The sequence below is a fragment of the Nerophis ophidion genome, linkage group LG28 (genome assembly GCF_033978795.1).
Source record: "Nerophis ophidion isolate RoL-2023_Sa linkage group LG28, RoL_Noph_v1.0, whole genome shotgun sequence".
Taxonomy (NCBI): Eukaryota; Metazoa; Chordata; class Actinopteri; order Syngnathiformes; family Syngnathidae; genus Nerophis; species Nerophis ophidion.
Window position 1 is genome coordinate 2,817,094 of NC_084638.1, and position 16,523 is coordinate 2,833,616.

A 16,523-nucleotide genomic window follows, 5' to 3' on the forward strand; every position below is an offset into this window, starting at 1 on the left:
TTAAAGCTTCCGTAGCGAGATATAAGTGAGAACTTTACGCTACTTTACATTAGAAATGGCAACAGTGGAAGGTGAATGAGAAAAAGAAGAAGCTTATCAACTACGGCATCCACATGGACTACAGTGGCGGATGTGCGCAAATTTTCAGCACTTATGCAGATCTCAAATACACATCAGCAGGTACCAGAAGGTAAGGACAGTTACTTTTGCGTAATATTGTGAAACAAAACGCCAGATAATATGTCTTACTTTATACACACACCATAGTAATACTTCTATCTCTGACTACGGCAGCCGTAATGCTCCGACAATCCATCAAGCGATGCGGCTTCAGAGTCGTGCTAAAACATTTTGACAAATTTTTGAGCGCCGTGTGTAATGTTCTTTTTTTTCAAAGGAACATTTAAAGTCTTGGTGTTGTTTACTGGCGTCATATTGAAGTCTACACGTCTCTCTTATGTGTGACTGCCATCTACTGATAACACTTATCATTACACCATGTCGCAAATAAAGTTGCTTTGAGGTCGGTAAGCACAACCAGGATTATTCCGTACACCGGGCCCACCGGGTTATAAGGCGCACTGTCGATTTTTGAGAAAATGAAAGGATTTTAAGTGCGGCTTAAAATACCTTATTTTGTTTACCTTTATCAAAGTGTCCCCCTGCCCTATATGTAAGCTTAAATAGAAACTTGTGTAGGGGGGCGTGGCCTGCGGGCCTGCAGTGAGGCGGAGTGTGCCAGGACTGGCTTCGAAGCCAGCAACAGGTGCGTTGATGGCCCACCTGGGCCTTGTTATCTAATTACCTATCGCTCTGTGTAAGTTTTAAAATAGTTAGCGCATGCTTACTTTTAACGCAAGCCTTTGGTAAACGCCGGAGTGAGAAGAGGTTTTAAAATAGTTAGCGCATGCTTACTTTTACCGCATGTCTTTGGTAAACGCCGGAGTGAGAAGAGGTTTTAAAATAGTTAGCGCATGCTTACTTTTACCGCATGTCTTTGGTAAACGCCGGAGTGAGAAGAGGTTTTAAAATAGTTAGCGCATGCTTACTTTTACCGCATGCCTTTGGTAAACGCCGGAGTGAGATGAGGTTTTAAAATAGTTAGCGCATGCTTACTTTTACCGCATGCCTTTGGTAAACGCCGGAGTGAGAAGAGGTTTTAAAATAGTTAGCGCATGCTTACTTTTACCGCATGCCTTTGGTAAACGCCGGAGTGAGAAGAGGTTTTCAAAATAATTAGCGCATGCTTACTTTTACCGCATGCCTTTGGTAAGCGCAGGAGTGGGAAGAGGTTTTAGAATAGTTAGCGCATGCTTACTTTTACCGCATGCCTTTGGTAAACGCCGGAGTGAGAAGAGGTTTTCAAAATAGTTAGCGCATGCTTACTTTTACCGCATGCCTTTGGTAAACGCCGGAGTGAGAAGAGGTTTTAAAATAGTTAGCGCATGCTTACTTTTACCGCATGCCTTTGGTAAACGCCGGAGTGAGAAGAGGTTTTAGAATAGTTAGCGCATGCTTACTTTTACTGCATGCCTTCGGTAAACGCCGGAGTGAGAAGAGGTTTTAAAATAGTTAGCGCATGCTTACTTTTACCGCATGCCTTTGGTAAACGCCGGAGTGAGAAGAGGTTTTAAAATAGTTAGCGCATGCTTACTTTTACCACATGCCTTTGGTAAACGCCGGAGTGAGAAGAGGTTTTAAATTAATTAGCGCATGCTTACTTTTACCGCATGCCTTTGGTAAACGCCGGAGTGAGAAGAGGTTTTAAATTAATTAGCGCATGCTTACTTTTACCGCATGCCTTTGGTAAACGCCGGAGTGAGAAGAGGTTTTAAATTAATTAGCGCATGCTTACTTTTACCGCATGCCTTTGGTAAACGCCGGAGTGAGAAGATGTTTTAGAATAGTTAGCGCATGCTTACTTTTACCGCATGCCTTTGGTAAACGCCGGAGTGAGAAGAGGTTTTAGAATAGTTAGCGCATGCTTACTTTTACCGCATGCCTTTGGTAAACGCCGGAGTGAGAAGAGGTTTTAAAATAATTAACGCATGCTTACTTTTACCGCATGCCTTTGGTAAACGCCAGAGTGAGAAGAGGTTTTAAAATAGTTAGCGCATGCTTACTTTTACCGCATGCCTATGCTATGGTAAACGCCGGAGTGAGAAGAGGTTTTAAAATAGTTAGCGCATGCTTACTTTTACCGCATGCCTTTGGTAAACGCCGGAGTGAGAAGAGGTTTTAAAATAGTTAGCGCATGCTTACTTTTACCGCATGCCTTTGGTAAACGCCGGAGTGAGAAGAGGTTTTAAAATAGTTAGCGCATGCTTACTTTTACCGCATGCCTTTGGTAAACGCCGGAGTGAGAAGAGGTTTTAAAATAGTTAGCGCATGCTTACTTTTACCGCATGCCTTTGGTAAACGCCGGAGTGAGAAGAGGTTTTCAAAATAATTAGCGCATGCTTACTTTTACCGCATGCCTTTGGTAAACGCCGGAGTGAGAAGAGGTTTTAAAATAGTTAGCGCATGCTTACTTTTACCGCATGCCTTTGGTAAACGCCGGAGTGAGAAGAGGTTTTAAAATAATTAGCGCATGCTTACTTTTACCGCATGTCTTTGGTAAACGCCGGAGTGAGAAGAGGTTTTAAAATAGTTAGCGCATGCTTACTTTTACCTCATGCCTTTGGTAAACGCCGGAGTGAGAAGAGGTTTTAAAATAATTAGCGCATGCTTACTTTTACCGCATGCCTTTGGTAAACGCCGGAGTGAGAAGAGCTTTTAAATTAATTAGCGCCCCGGCGGCAATTCAAGGAAATACGGTATATAAATTTGGCTCAATTGAGGAGAGACGTCTGGACTGTACTCTTGTACCGTCTCACCACGCTCGGGCGAGAGATTGCACGCCTCCTCCAGTCTATTTTGTTTTACATTGAATGTCGTCAGAGGTTGTTTTACCTGCTGTGTTCAGACACGTCAGTCCATCTTCACAAAGGTTCGTTATTTCCAGGCATTCATCTCGGTCCTGGGAACAACAAATACAAAGTTTTAATGTGACCAAACATGGCCACGTGTTCAGTTTCTTCCCACGTTCTGAGACCAGAATGACTAAAATGGAAACCTGGCAGATCCTGTCTGCGTGGAGCGAACACTGGGCAACCAGGAAGAAGCCAGCAGGACACACGGTGCACTTCTCACAGCGAGGGCGACCCCCGCCGAAGCCGCAGTACTCGTCGGGACCACAGCCGGCACAGGCCGCCAGGGAACGGCCCACCTGGGGGGGGGGGCGTCAGTCAGTGCGATCACACATAATATCCACAATATTGTAAAATCACGATTCATGCGGATGTTGATTTAGGGTTAGGACCGGGGTGTCCAAACTTTTTCCACTGAGGGCCGCACACTGAAAAATCAAAGCATTTTGATATTTTTTAATTTAAAAAACAATACTATATATGTACACAAAATATACAACTCTCTCCTTTGAGGCACACATTAAAAGCGCTACTAAAACGGCCTTCTTTCATCTCCGTAATATCGCAAAAATTCGCTCCATTCTGTCCACTAAAGACGCCGAGATCATTATCCATGCGTTTGTTACGCCTCGTCTCGATTACTGTAACGTAGCTTACTACTGTAACAAGCTTTATTTACTCTTCAGCATCTACATGCTGCCGCTAGGTGACATCATACGCAAATACGGTGTTAGCTTTCACTGTTATGCTGATGACACCCAACTCTACATGCCCCTAAAGCTGACCAACACGCCGGATTGTAGTCAGCTGGAGGCGTGTCTTAATGAAATTAAACAATGGATGTCCGCTAACTTTTTGCAACTTAATGCCAAAAAAACGGAAATGCTGATTATCGGTCCTGCTAGACACCGACCTCTATTTAATAATACAACTCTAACATTTGACAACCAAACAATTAAACAAGGCGACTCGGTAAAAAATCTGGGTATTATCTTCGACCCAACTCTCTCCTTTGAGGCACACATTAAAAGCGTTACTAAAACGGCCTTCTTTCATCTCCGCAATATCGCAAAAATTCGCTCCATTCTGTCCACTAAAGACGCCGAGATCATTATCCATGCGTTTGTTACGCCTCGTCTCGATTACTGTAACGTAGTTTACTACTGTAACAAGCTTTATTTACTCTTCAGCATCTACATGCTGCCGCTAGGTGACATCATACGCAAATACGGTATTAGCTTCCACTGTTATGCTGATGACACCCAACTCTACATGCCCCTAAAGCTGACCAACACGCCGGATTGTAGTCAGCTGGAGGCGTGTCTTAATGAAATTAAACAATGGATGTCCGCTAACTTTTTGCAACTTAATGCCAAAAAAACGGAAATGCTGATTATCGGTCCTGCTAGACACCGACCTCTATTTAATAATACAACTCTAACATTTGACAACCAAATAATAAAACAAGGTGACTCTGTAAAAAATCTGGGTATTATCTTCCACCCAACTCTCTCCTTTGAGGCACACATTAAAAGCGTTACTAAAACGGCCTTCTTTCATCCCCGTAATATCGCTAAAATTCGCTCCATTCTGTCCACTAAAGACGCCGAGATCATTATCCATGCGTTTGTTACGCCTCGTCTCGATTACTGTAACGTAGCTTACTACTGTAACAAGCTTTATTTACTCTTCAGCATCTACATGCTGCCGCTAGGTGACATCATACGCAAATACGGTATTAGCTTTCACTGTTATGCTGATGACACCCAACTCTACATGCCCCTAAAGCTGACCAACACGCCGGATTGTAGTCAGCTGGAGGCGTGTCTTAATGAAATTAAACAATGGATGTCCGCTAACTTTTTGCAACTTAATGCCAAAAAAACGGAAATGCTGATTATCGGTCCTGCTAGACACCGACCTCTATTTAATAATACAACTTTAACATTTGACAACCAAATAATAAAACAAGGTGACTCTGTAAAAAATCTGGGTATTATCTTCGACCCAACTCTCTCCTTTGAGTCACACATTAAAAGCGCTACTAAAACGGCCTTCTTTCATCCCCGTAATATCGCTAAAATTCGCTCCATTCTGTCCACTAAAGACGCCGAGATCATTATCCATGCGTTTGTTACGCCTCGTCTCGATTACTGTAACGTAGCTTACTACTGTAACAAGCTTTATTTACTTTTCAGCATCTACATGCTGCCGCTAGGTGACATCATACGCAAATACGGTGTTAGGTGATACTGTTGCGTTTTGGACCTGTTCTTCCTCCGGTCAACGCCCCCAGATTGTTTGATGACACATAAGCTGTTTTTAAATCAATCAGAGACAGAGGTTGCTCATTTTTCTATTTTATAACCAAAGCGCCTTGGGAGATCAATCTAGATACAACATTTCAAAGCTCGGTCCAAATTGATCTAATCCTAAAATGGCAGTTTCTCCCTCCTCACTCACTCTCACCCGCCCCTCTTCTTCTCCTCCCTACCTCGGACAGTTGAGATAATAGATTTGTTATGGCTTCATTCCGACATTCCAAACTCAAGGTCTATGTAAAAAGGCTCACACTTTAGCTGTTCTAAAATCTGACTAGGAAATAAAAAGACAACCACATCCAACAATACCCAACTCTACATGCCCCTAAAGCTGACCAAAGCGCCGGACTGTAGTCAGCTGGAGGCGTGTCTTAATGAAATTAAACATTGGATGTCCGCTAACTTTTTGCAACTCAACGCCAAAAAAACGGAAATGCTGATTATCGGTCCTGCTAGACACCGACCTCTATTTAATAATACAACTCTAACATTTGACAACCAAACAATTAAACAAGGCGACACGGTAAAGAATCTGGGTATTATCTTCCACCCAACTCTCTCCTTTGAGTCACACATTAAAAGCGCTACTAAAACGGCCTTCTTTCATCTCCGCAATATCGCTAAAATTCGCTCCATTCTGTCCACTAAAGACGCCGAGATCATTATCCATGCGTTTGTTACGTCTCGCCTCGACTACTGTAACGTAGCTTACTACTGTAACAAGCTTTATTTACTCTTCAGCATCTACATGCTGCCGCTAGGTGACATCATACGCAAATACGGTGTTAGCTTCCACTGTTATGCTGATGACACCCAACTCTACATGCCCCTAAAGCTGACCAACACGCCGGATTGTAGTCAGCTGGAGGCGTGTCTTAATGAAATTAAACAATGGATGTCCGCTAACTTTTTGCCACTTAATGCCAAAAAAACGGAAATGCTGATTATCGGTCCTGCTAGACACCGAACTCTATTTAATAATACAACTCTAACATTTGACAACCAAACAATTAAACAAGGCGACTCGGTAAAGAATCTGGGTATTATCTTCGACCCAACTCTCTCCTTTGAGGCACACATTAAAAGCGCTACTAAAACGGCCTTCTTTCATCTCCGTAATATCGCTAAAATTCGCTCCATTCTGTCCACTAAAGACGCCGAGATCATTATCCATGCGTTTGTTACGTCTCGCCTCGACTACTGTAACGTAGCTTACTACTGTAACAAGCTTTATTTACTCTTCAGCATCTACATGCTGCCGCTAGGTGACATCATACGCAAATACGGTGTTAGCGTTCACCGTTATGCTGATGATACTGTTGCGTTTTGGACCTGTTCTTCCTCCGGTCAACGCCCCCAGATTGTTTGATGACACATAAGCTGTTTTTAAATCAATCAGAGACAGAGGTTGCTCATTTTTCTATTTTATAACCAAAGCGCCTTGGGAGATCAATTTAGATACAACATTTCAAAGCTCGGTCCAAATTGATCTAATCCTAAAATGGCAGTTTCTCCCTCCTCACTCACTCTCACCCGCCCCTCTTCTTCTCCTCCCTACCTCGGACAGTTGAGTTAATAGATTTGTTATGGCTTCATTCCGACATTCCAAACTCAAGGTCTATGTAAAAAGGCTCACACTTTAGCTGTTCTAAAATCTGACTAGGAAATAAAAAGACAACCAAATCCAACAATATCTGACTAGGAAATAAAAAGACAACCACATCCAACAACACCCAACTCTACATGTCCCTAAAGCTGACCAAAGCGCCGGATTGTAGTCAGCTGGAGGCGTGTCTTAATGAAATTAAACATTGGATGTCCGCTAGCTTTTTGCAACTCAACGCCAAAAAAACGGAAATGCTGATTATCGGTCCTGCTAGACACCGACCTCTATTTAATAATACAACTCTAACATTTGACAACCAAACAATTAAACAAGGCGACTCGGTAAAAAATCTGGGTGTTATCTTCGACCCAACTCTCTCCTTTGAGTCACACATTAAAAGCGTTACTAAAACGGCCTTCTTTCATCTCCGCAATATCGCTAAAATTCGCTCCATTCTGTCCACTAAAGACGCCGAGATCATTATCCATGCGTTTGTTACGCCTCGTCTCGATTACTGTAACGTAGCTTACTACTGTAACAAGCTTTATCTACTCTTCAGCATCTACATGCTGCCGCTAGGTGACATCATACGCAAATACGGTGTTAGCTTCCACTGTTATGCTGATGACACCCAACTCTACATGCCCCTAAAGCTGACCAACACGCCGGATTGTAGTCAGCTGGAGGCGTGTCTTAATGAAATTAAACAATGGATGTCCGCTAACTTTTTGCCACTTAATGCCAAAAAAACGGAAATGCTGATTATCGGTCCTGCTAGACACCGAACTCTATTTAATAATACAACTCTAACATTTGACAACCAAACAATTAAACAAGGCGACTCGGTAAAAAATCTGGGTATTATCTTCGACCCAACTCTCTCCTTTGAGGCACACATTAAAAGCGTTACTAAAACGGCCTTCTTTCATCTCCGTAATATCGCTAAAATTCGCTCCATTCTGTCCACTAAAGACGCCGAGATCATTATCCATGCGTTTGTTACGTCTCGCCTCGACTACTGTAACGTAGCTTACTACTGTAACAAGCTTTATTTACTCTTCAGCATCTACATGCTGCCGCTAGGTGACATCATACGCAAATACGGTGTTAGCTTTCACTGTTATGCTGATGATACTGTTGCGTTTTGGACCTGTTCTTCCTCCGGTCAACGCCCCCAGATTGTTTGATGACACATAAGCTGTTTTTAAATCAATCAGAGACAGAGGTTGCTCATTTTTCTATTTTATAACCAAAGCGCCTTGGGAGATCAATCTAGATACAACATTTCAAAGCTCGGTCCAAATTGATCTAATCCTAAAAAATGGCAGTTTTTCCCTCCTCACTCACTCTCACCCGCCCCTCTTCTTCTCCTCCCTACCTCGGACAGTTGAGATAATAGATTTGTTATGGCTTCATTCCGACATTCCAAACTCAAGGTCTATGTAAAAAGGCTCACACTTTAGCTGTTCTAAAATCTGACTAGGAAATAAAAAGACAACCAAATCCAACAATATCTGACTAGGAAATAAAAAGACAACCACATCCAACAATACCCAACTCTACATGCCCCTAAAGCTGACCAAAGCGCCGGATTGTAGTCAGCTGGAGGCGTGTCTTAATGAAATTAAACAATGGATGTCCGCTAACTTTTTGCAACTTAATGCCAAAAAAACGGAAATGCTGATTATCGGTCCTGCTAGACACCGAACTCTATTTAATAATACAACTTTAATATTTGACAACCAAATAATAAAACAAGGTGACTCTGTAAAAAATCTGGGTATTATCTTCGACCCAACTCTCTCCTTTGAGGCACACATTAAAAGCGCTACTAAAACGGCCTTCTTTCATCCCCGTAATATCGCTAAAATTCGCTCCATTCTGTCCACTAAAGACGCCGAGATCATTATCCATGCGTTTGTTACGTCTCGCCTCGATTACTGTAACGTAGCTTACTACTGTAACAAGCTTTATTTACTCTTCAGCATCTACATGCTGCCGCTAGGTGACATCATACGCAAATACGGTATTAGCTTCCACTGTTATGCTGATGACACCCAACTCTACATGCCCCTAAAGCTGACCAACACGCCGGATTGTAGTCAGCTGGAGGCGTGTCTTAATTAAATTAAACAATGGATGTCCGCTAACTTTTTGCAACTTAATGCCAAAAAAACGGAAATGCTGATTATCGGTCCTGCTAGACACCGACCTCTATTTAATAATACAACTCTAACATTTGACAACCAAACAATTAAACAAGGCGACTCGGTAAAGAATCTGGGTATTATCTTCGACCCAACTCTCTCCTTTGAGTCACACATTAAAAGCGCTACTAAAACGGCCTTCTTTCATCCCCGTAATATCGCTAAAATTCGCTCCATTTTGTCCACTAAAGACGCCGAGATCATTATCCATGCGTTTGTTACGTCTCGTCTCGACTACTGTAACGTAGCTTACTACTGTAACAAGCTTTATTTACTCTTCAGCAACTACATGCTGCCGCTAGGTGACATCATACGCAAATACGGTGTTAGGTGATACTATTGCGTTTTGGACCTGTTCTTCCTCCGGTCAACGCCCCCAGATTGTTTGATGACACATAAGCTGTTTTTAAATCAATCAGAGACAGAGGTTGCTCATTTTTCTATTTTATAACCAAAGCGCCTTGGGAGATCAATCTAGATACAACATTTCAAAGCTCGGTCCAAATTGATCTAATCCTAAAATGGCAGTTTCTCCCTCCTCACTCACTCTCACCCGCCCCTCTTCTTCTCCTCCCTACCTCGGACAGTTGAGATAATAGATTTGTTATGGCTTCATTCCGACATTCCAAACTCAAGGTCTATGTAAAAAGGCTCACACTTTAGCTGTTCTAAAATCTGACTAGGAAATAAAAAGACAACCAAATCCTACAATATCTGACTAGGAAATAAGAAGACAACCGCATTCAACAACACCCAACTCTACATGCCCCTAAAGCTGACCAACACGCCGGATTGTAGTCAGCTGGAGGCGTGTCTTAATGAAATTAAACAATGGATGTCCGCTAACTTTTTGCAACTCAACGCCAAAAAAACGGAAATGCTGATTATCGGTCCTGCTAGACACCGACCTGTATTTAACAATACAACTCTAACATTTGACAACCAAACAATTAAACAAGGCGACTCGGTAAAGAATCTGGGTATTATCTTCGACCCAACTCTCTCCTTTGAGGCACACATTAAAAGCGTTACTAAAACGGCCTTCTTTCATCCCCGTAATATCGGTAAAATTCGTTCCATTCTGTCCACTAAAGACGCCGAGATCATTATCCATGCGTTTGTTACGTCTCGCCTCGACTACTGTAACGTAGCTTACTACTGTAACAAGCTTTATTTACTCTTCAGCATCTACATGCTGCCGCTAGGTGACATCATACGCACATAGGGTGTTAGCTTCCACTGTTATGCTGACGACACCCAACTCTACATGCCCCTAAAGCTGACCAACACGCCGGATTGTAGTCAGCTGGAGGCGTGTCTTAATGAAATTAAACAATGGATGTCCGCTAACTTTTTGCAACTTAATGCCAAAAAAACGTAAATGCTGATTATCGGTCCTGCTAGACACCGACCTCTATTTAATAATACAACTTTAACATTTGACAACCAAATAATAAAACAAGGTGACTCTGTAAAAAATCTGGGTATTATCTTCGACCCAACTCTCTCCTTTGAGTCACACATTAAAAGCGCTACTAAAACGGCCTTCTTTCATCTCCGTAATATCGCTAAAATTCGCTCCATTCTGTCCACTAAAGACGCCGAGATCATTATCCATGCGTTTGTTACGTCTCGCCTCGATTACTGTAACGTAGCTTACTACTGTAACAAGCTTTATTTACTCTTCAGCATCTACATGCTGCCGCTAGGTGACATCATACGCAAATACGGTGTTAGGTGATACTATTGCGTTTTGGACCTGTTCTTCCTCCGGTCAACGCCCCCAGATTGTTTGATGACACATAAGCTGTTTTTAAATCAATCAGAGACAGAGGTTGCTCATTTTTCTATTTTATAACCAAAGCGCCTTGGGAGATCAATCTAGATACAACATTTCAAAGCTCGGTCCAAATTGATCTAATCCTAAAATGGCAGTTTCTCCCTCCTCACTCACTCTCACCCGCCCCTCTTCTTCTCCTCCCTACCTCGGACAGTTGAGATAATAGATTTGTTATGGCTTCATTCCGACATTCCAAACTCAAGGTCTATGTAAAAAGGCTCACACTTTAGCTGTTCTAAAATCTGACTAGGAAATAAAAAGACAACCACATCCAACAATACCCAACTCTACATGCCCCTAAAGCTGACCAACACGCCGGATTGTAGTCAGCTGGAGGCGTGTCTTAATGAAATTAAACAATGGATGTCCGCTAACTTTTTGCAACTCAACGCCAAAAAAACGGAAATGCTGATTATCGGTCCTGCTAGACACCGACCTCTATTTAATAATACAACTTTAACATTTGACAACCAAATAATAAAACAAGGTGACTCGGTAAAGAATCTGGGTATTATCTTCCACCCAACTCTCTCCTTTGAGGCACACATTAAAAGCGCTACTAAAACGGCCTTCTTTCATCTCCGCAATATCGCTAAAATTCGCTCCATTCTGTCCACTAAAGACGCCGAGATCATTATCCATGCGTTTGTTACGTCTCGCCTCGACTACTGTAACGTAGCTTACTACTGTAACAAGCTTTATTTACTCTTCAGCATCTACATGCTGCCGCTAGGTGACATCATACGCAAATACGGTATTAGCTTTCACTGTTATGCTGATGACACCCAACTCTACATGCCCCTAAAGCTGACCAACACGCCGGATTGTAGTCAGCTGGAGGCGTGTCTTAATGAAATTAAACAATGGATGTCCGCTAACTTTTTGCAACTTAATGCCAAAAAAACGGAAATGCTGATTATCGGTCCTGCTAGACACCGACCTCTATTTAATAATACAACTTTAACATTTGACAACCAAATAATAAAACAAGGTGACACTTCACTTCATTTCACCCTTTTTATCACTTTTTACGTATGAACAATTTTTCAATCGTATTTTTAAAATGTGCCGTGGGGCTGTTAAAAAATGACCTGCGGGCCGCACTTTGGACAACCCCTGGGTTAGGAGTATTGGGTAAGGGTCGGCGTGCATTGAAAAATGTACTTTTTATGGCGTAAATGTGCTATTAATGTACCAAAGAGTTGATATTGACCTCCATGACACTGGCCTCCATGTCCACTTTGTGCAAAGAGAGGGCCTGCTGAGCTTGGTGAGGTCCACTCGGCTCATTCAGAGCCTCCACACGAGTGTCCAGCTCCTCCTGGAGGTTCTGCATGGACATCTGCTTGATGGTGTCCAACAGAACGTTGTACTGCACCTTTACCTGAGAAAACAACATTAGTTTTATTTTTCGGACAATAAGGCGCACTTAAAATCCTTTCGTTATCTCAAAATTCGCCAGTGCGCCTTATAGTCGGGGTCAAACGTTAACGTACGGCACAGAACTTTCTTCCAGAACATCTTATCTTTGTCCGTGTGAAGTCAGATGAAACGAAAATGGAGCTGTTTGGCCACAATACCCAGCAATATGTTTGGAGGAGAAAAGGTGAGGCATTTAATCCCAGGAACACTATACCTACCGCTAAGCATGGTGGTGGTAGTATTATGCTCTGGGCCTGTTTTGCTGCCAATTCCAGAGAGTAAACGGGACTATGAAAAAGGGGGATTACGTCCAAATAAAATCATCAGCCCGGAGGTTGGGTCTTGGGCGCAGTTGGGTCTTCCAACAGGACGATGACCCCCCCAAACACACGTCAAAAATGGTAAAAGAATGGCTAAATCAGGCTAGACTTAAGGTTTTTTGAATGGCTTTCCCAAAGTCCCTAACTTAAACGTGTGGACAATGCTGAAGAAACAAGTCCGTGTCAGAAAAACCGACACTTTTAGCTGAACCGCACCAATTTTGTCAAAAACAAAATGGCATGTCTCATCATATTTTTCATGAAGTAAACAAAAATGGAGCTGTTTGGCCACAATACCCAGCAATATGTTTGGAGGAGAAAAGGTGAGGCCTTTAATCCCAGGAACACTATTCCTACCGCTAAGCATGGTGGTGGTAGTATTATGCTCTGGGCCTGTTTTGCTGCCAATTCCAGAGAGTAAACGGGACTATGAAAAAGGGGGATTACGTCCAAATAAAATCATCAGCCCGGAGGTTGGGTCTTGGGCGCAGTTGGGTCTTCCAACAGGACAATGACCCCCCAAACACACGTCAAAAATGGTAAAAGAATGGCTAAATCAGGCTAGATTTAAGGTTTTTTGAATGGCTTTCCCAAAGTCCCTAACTTAAACGTGTGGACAATGCTGAAGAAACAAGTCCGTGTCAGAAAAACCGACACTTTTAGCTGAACCGCACCAATTTTGTCAAAAACAAAATGGCATGTCTCATCATATTTTTCATGAAGTAAACAAAAATGGAGCTGTTTGGCCACAATACCCAGCAATATGTTTGGAGGAGAAAAGGTGAGGCCTTTAATCCCAGGAACACTATTCCTACCGCTAAGCATGGTGGTGGTAGTATTATGCTCTGGGCCTGTTTTGCTGCCAATTCCAGAGAGTAAACGGGACTATGAAAAAGGGGGATTACGTCCAAATAAAATCATCAGCCCGGAGGTTGGGTCTTGGGCGCAGTTGGGTCTTCCAACAGGACAATGACCCCCCAAACACACGTCAAAAATGGTAAAAGAATGGCTAAATCAGGCTAGATTTAAGGTTTTTTGAATGGCTTTCCCAAAGTCCCTAACTTAAACGTGTGGACAATGCTGAAGAAACAAGTCCGTGTCAGAAAAACCGACACTTTTAGCTGAACCGCACCAATTTTGTCAAAAACAAAATGGCATGTCTCATCATATTTTTCATGAAGTAAACAAAAATGGAGCTGTTTGGCCACAATACCCAGCAATATGTTTGGAGGAGAAAAGGTGAGGCCTTTAATCCCAGGAACACTATTCCTACCGCTAAGCATGGTGGTGGTAGTATTATGCTCTGGGCCTGTTTTGCTGCCAATTCCAGAGAGTAAACGGGACTATGAAAAAGGGGGATTACGTCCAAATAAAATCATCAGCCCGGAGGTTGGGTCTTGGGCGCAGTTGGGTCTTCCAACAGGACAATGACCCCCCAAACACACGTCAAAAATGGTAAAAGAATGGCTAAATCAGGCTAGACTTAAGGTTTTTTGAATGGCTTTCCCAAAGTCCCTAACTTAAACGTGTGGACAATGCTGAAGAAACAAGTCCGTGTCAGAAAAACCGACACTTTTAGCTGAACCGCACCAATTTTGTCAAAAACAAAATGGCATGTCTCATCATATTTTTCATGAAGTAAACAAAAATGGAGCTGTTTGGGCCACAATACCCAGCAATATGTTTGGAGGAGAAAAGGTGATGACTTTAATCCCAGGAACACCAAACCTACTGTCAAGCATGGTGGTGGTAGTATTATGCTCTGGGCCTGTTTTGCTGTAAATGGATCTGGTTGCTTTACAGAGTGTAAATGGGACAATGAAAAAGGAAGATTACCTCCAAATTCTTCAGGTAAACCTAAAATCATCAGCCCGGAGGTCGGGTCCTGGGCGCAGTTGGGTGTTCCAACAGGACAATGACCCCCCAAACACACGTCAAAAATGGTAAAAGAATGGCTAAATCAGGCTACAAAATTGCCTTCCCAATTTCCTGACTTTAACATGTGGACAATGCTGAAGAAACAAGTCCATGTCAGAAAAAAATAATTTTGATTGATTGATTGATTGATACTTTTATTAGTAGATTGCACAGTTCAGTACATATTCCGTACAATGGACCACTAAATGGTAACACCCCAATAAGATTTTGTATTGTTTAAGTCGGGGTCCACGTTAATCAATTCATGGTAAATTTTAGCTGAACTGTACCAATTTTGTCAAGAGGAGTGGGCAAAAACAGAACCAGAATCTTACCAGAAGCTTGTGGATGGCTACCAAAAGCGCCTTATTGCAGTAAAACTTGCCAAGGGACATGTAAGCAAATACAAACCCCGTTTCCATATGAGTTGGGAAATTATGTTAGATGTAAATATAAACAGAATACAATAATTAGCAAATCATTTTCAAGCCATATTCAGTTGAATATGCTACAAAGACAACATATTTGATGTTCAAACTCATAAACTTTATTTTTTTTGTGCAAATAATAATTAACTTAGAATTTCATGGCTGCAACACGTTTCAAAGTAGTTGGGAAAGGGCATGTTCACCACTGTGTTACATCACCTTTTCTTTTAACAACACTCAATAAACGTTTGGGAACTGAGGAAACTAATTGTCGAAGCTTTGAAAGTGGAATTCTTTCCCGTTCTTGTTTTATGTAGAGCTTCAGTCCTTCAACAGTCCGCTGTCGTATTTTACGCTTCATAATGCGCCACAAATTTTCAATGGGAGACAGGTCTGGACTGCAGGCGGGCCAGGAAAGTACCCGCACTCTTTTTTTTACGAAGCCACGCTGTTGTAACACGTGCTGAATGTGGCTTGGCATTGTCTTGCTGAAATAAGCAGGGGCGTCCATGAAAAAGATGGCAGCATATGTTGTTCCAAAAGCTGTATGTACCTTTCAGCATTAATGGTGCCTTCACAGATGTGTAAGTTACCCATGCCTTGGGCACTAATGCACCCCCATACCATCACACATGCTGGCTTTTCAACTTTGCGTCGAAAACAGTCTGGGTGGTTCGCTTCCCCTTTGGTTCGGATGACACGATGTCGAATATTTCCCCCCAAAAATTGAAATATGGACTCGTCAGACCACAGAACACTGTTCCATTTAGCATCAGTCCATCTTAGATGAGCTCGGGCCCCGGGTGTTGTTGATAAACGGCTTTTGCTTTGCATAGTAGAGTTTTAACTTGCACTTACAGATGTAGCGACGAACTGTAGTTACTGACAGTGGTTTTCTAAAGTGTTCCTGAGCCCATGTGGTGATATCCTTTACACACTGACGTCGCTTTTTGATGCAGTACCGTCTGAGGGATCCAAGCTCCGTAATATCATCGCTCAATGATTTCTCCAGATTCTCTGAACCTTTTGATGATATTCAAACCGTAGATGGTGAAATCTCTAATTTCCTCGCAAAAGCTTGTTGAGAAATGTTCTTAAACTGTTCGACAGTTTGCTCACGCATGTGTTCACAAAGCGGTGACCCTCGCCTCGTCCTTGTTTGTGAATGACTGAACATTTCATGGAAGCTGCTTTTATACCCAATCATGGCACCTGCCTGTTCACCTGTGGGAAGTTCCGAATAAGTGTTTGATGAGCATTCCTCAACTTGGATGATCTCGGGCCCAGAGAAGCCGGCGGCGTTTCTGGATGTTGTTGATAAATGGCTTTCGCTTTACCTAGTAGAGCTTTAACTTGCACTTACAGATGTAGCGACCAACTGTATTTAGTGACAGTGGTTTTCTCAAGTGTTCCTGAGCCCATGTGGTGATATCCTTTAGAGATTGATGTCGGTTTTTGATCCAGTGCCGTCTGAGGGATCGAAGTCACAGTCA

General features: G+C 42.5%; 1 protein-coding gene across 2 annotated transcripts in view; it reads right to left on the reverse strand.

The window, feature by feature from the left end:
• si:ch211-252f13.5 (uncharacterized) overlaps window positions 1–16,523 on the reverse strand; it is a 33,128-nt gene that overhangs the window by 4,718 nt on the left and 11,887 nt on the right. Inside the window, exons 3-5 of one of the 2 annotated variants that reach the window (XM_061890327.1) lie at window positions 12,157–12,327; window positions 3,116–3,268; window positions 2,953–3,019 (exon numbers count right to left, since the gene is read on the reverse strand). In XM_061890327.1, the coding sequence (XP_061746311.1) occupies window positions 2,953–3,019; window positions 3,116–3,268; window positions 12,157–12,327 (391 nt within the window). Of the gene's footprint in view, window positions 1–2,952; window positions 3,020–3,115; window positions 3,269–12,138; window positions 12,328–16,523 lie in introns of both variants that reach the window. The other variant, XM_061890325.1, reaches the window with a different exon arrangement.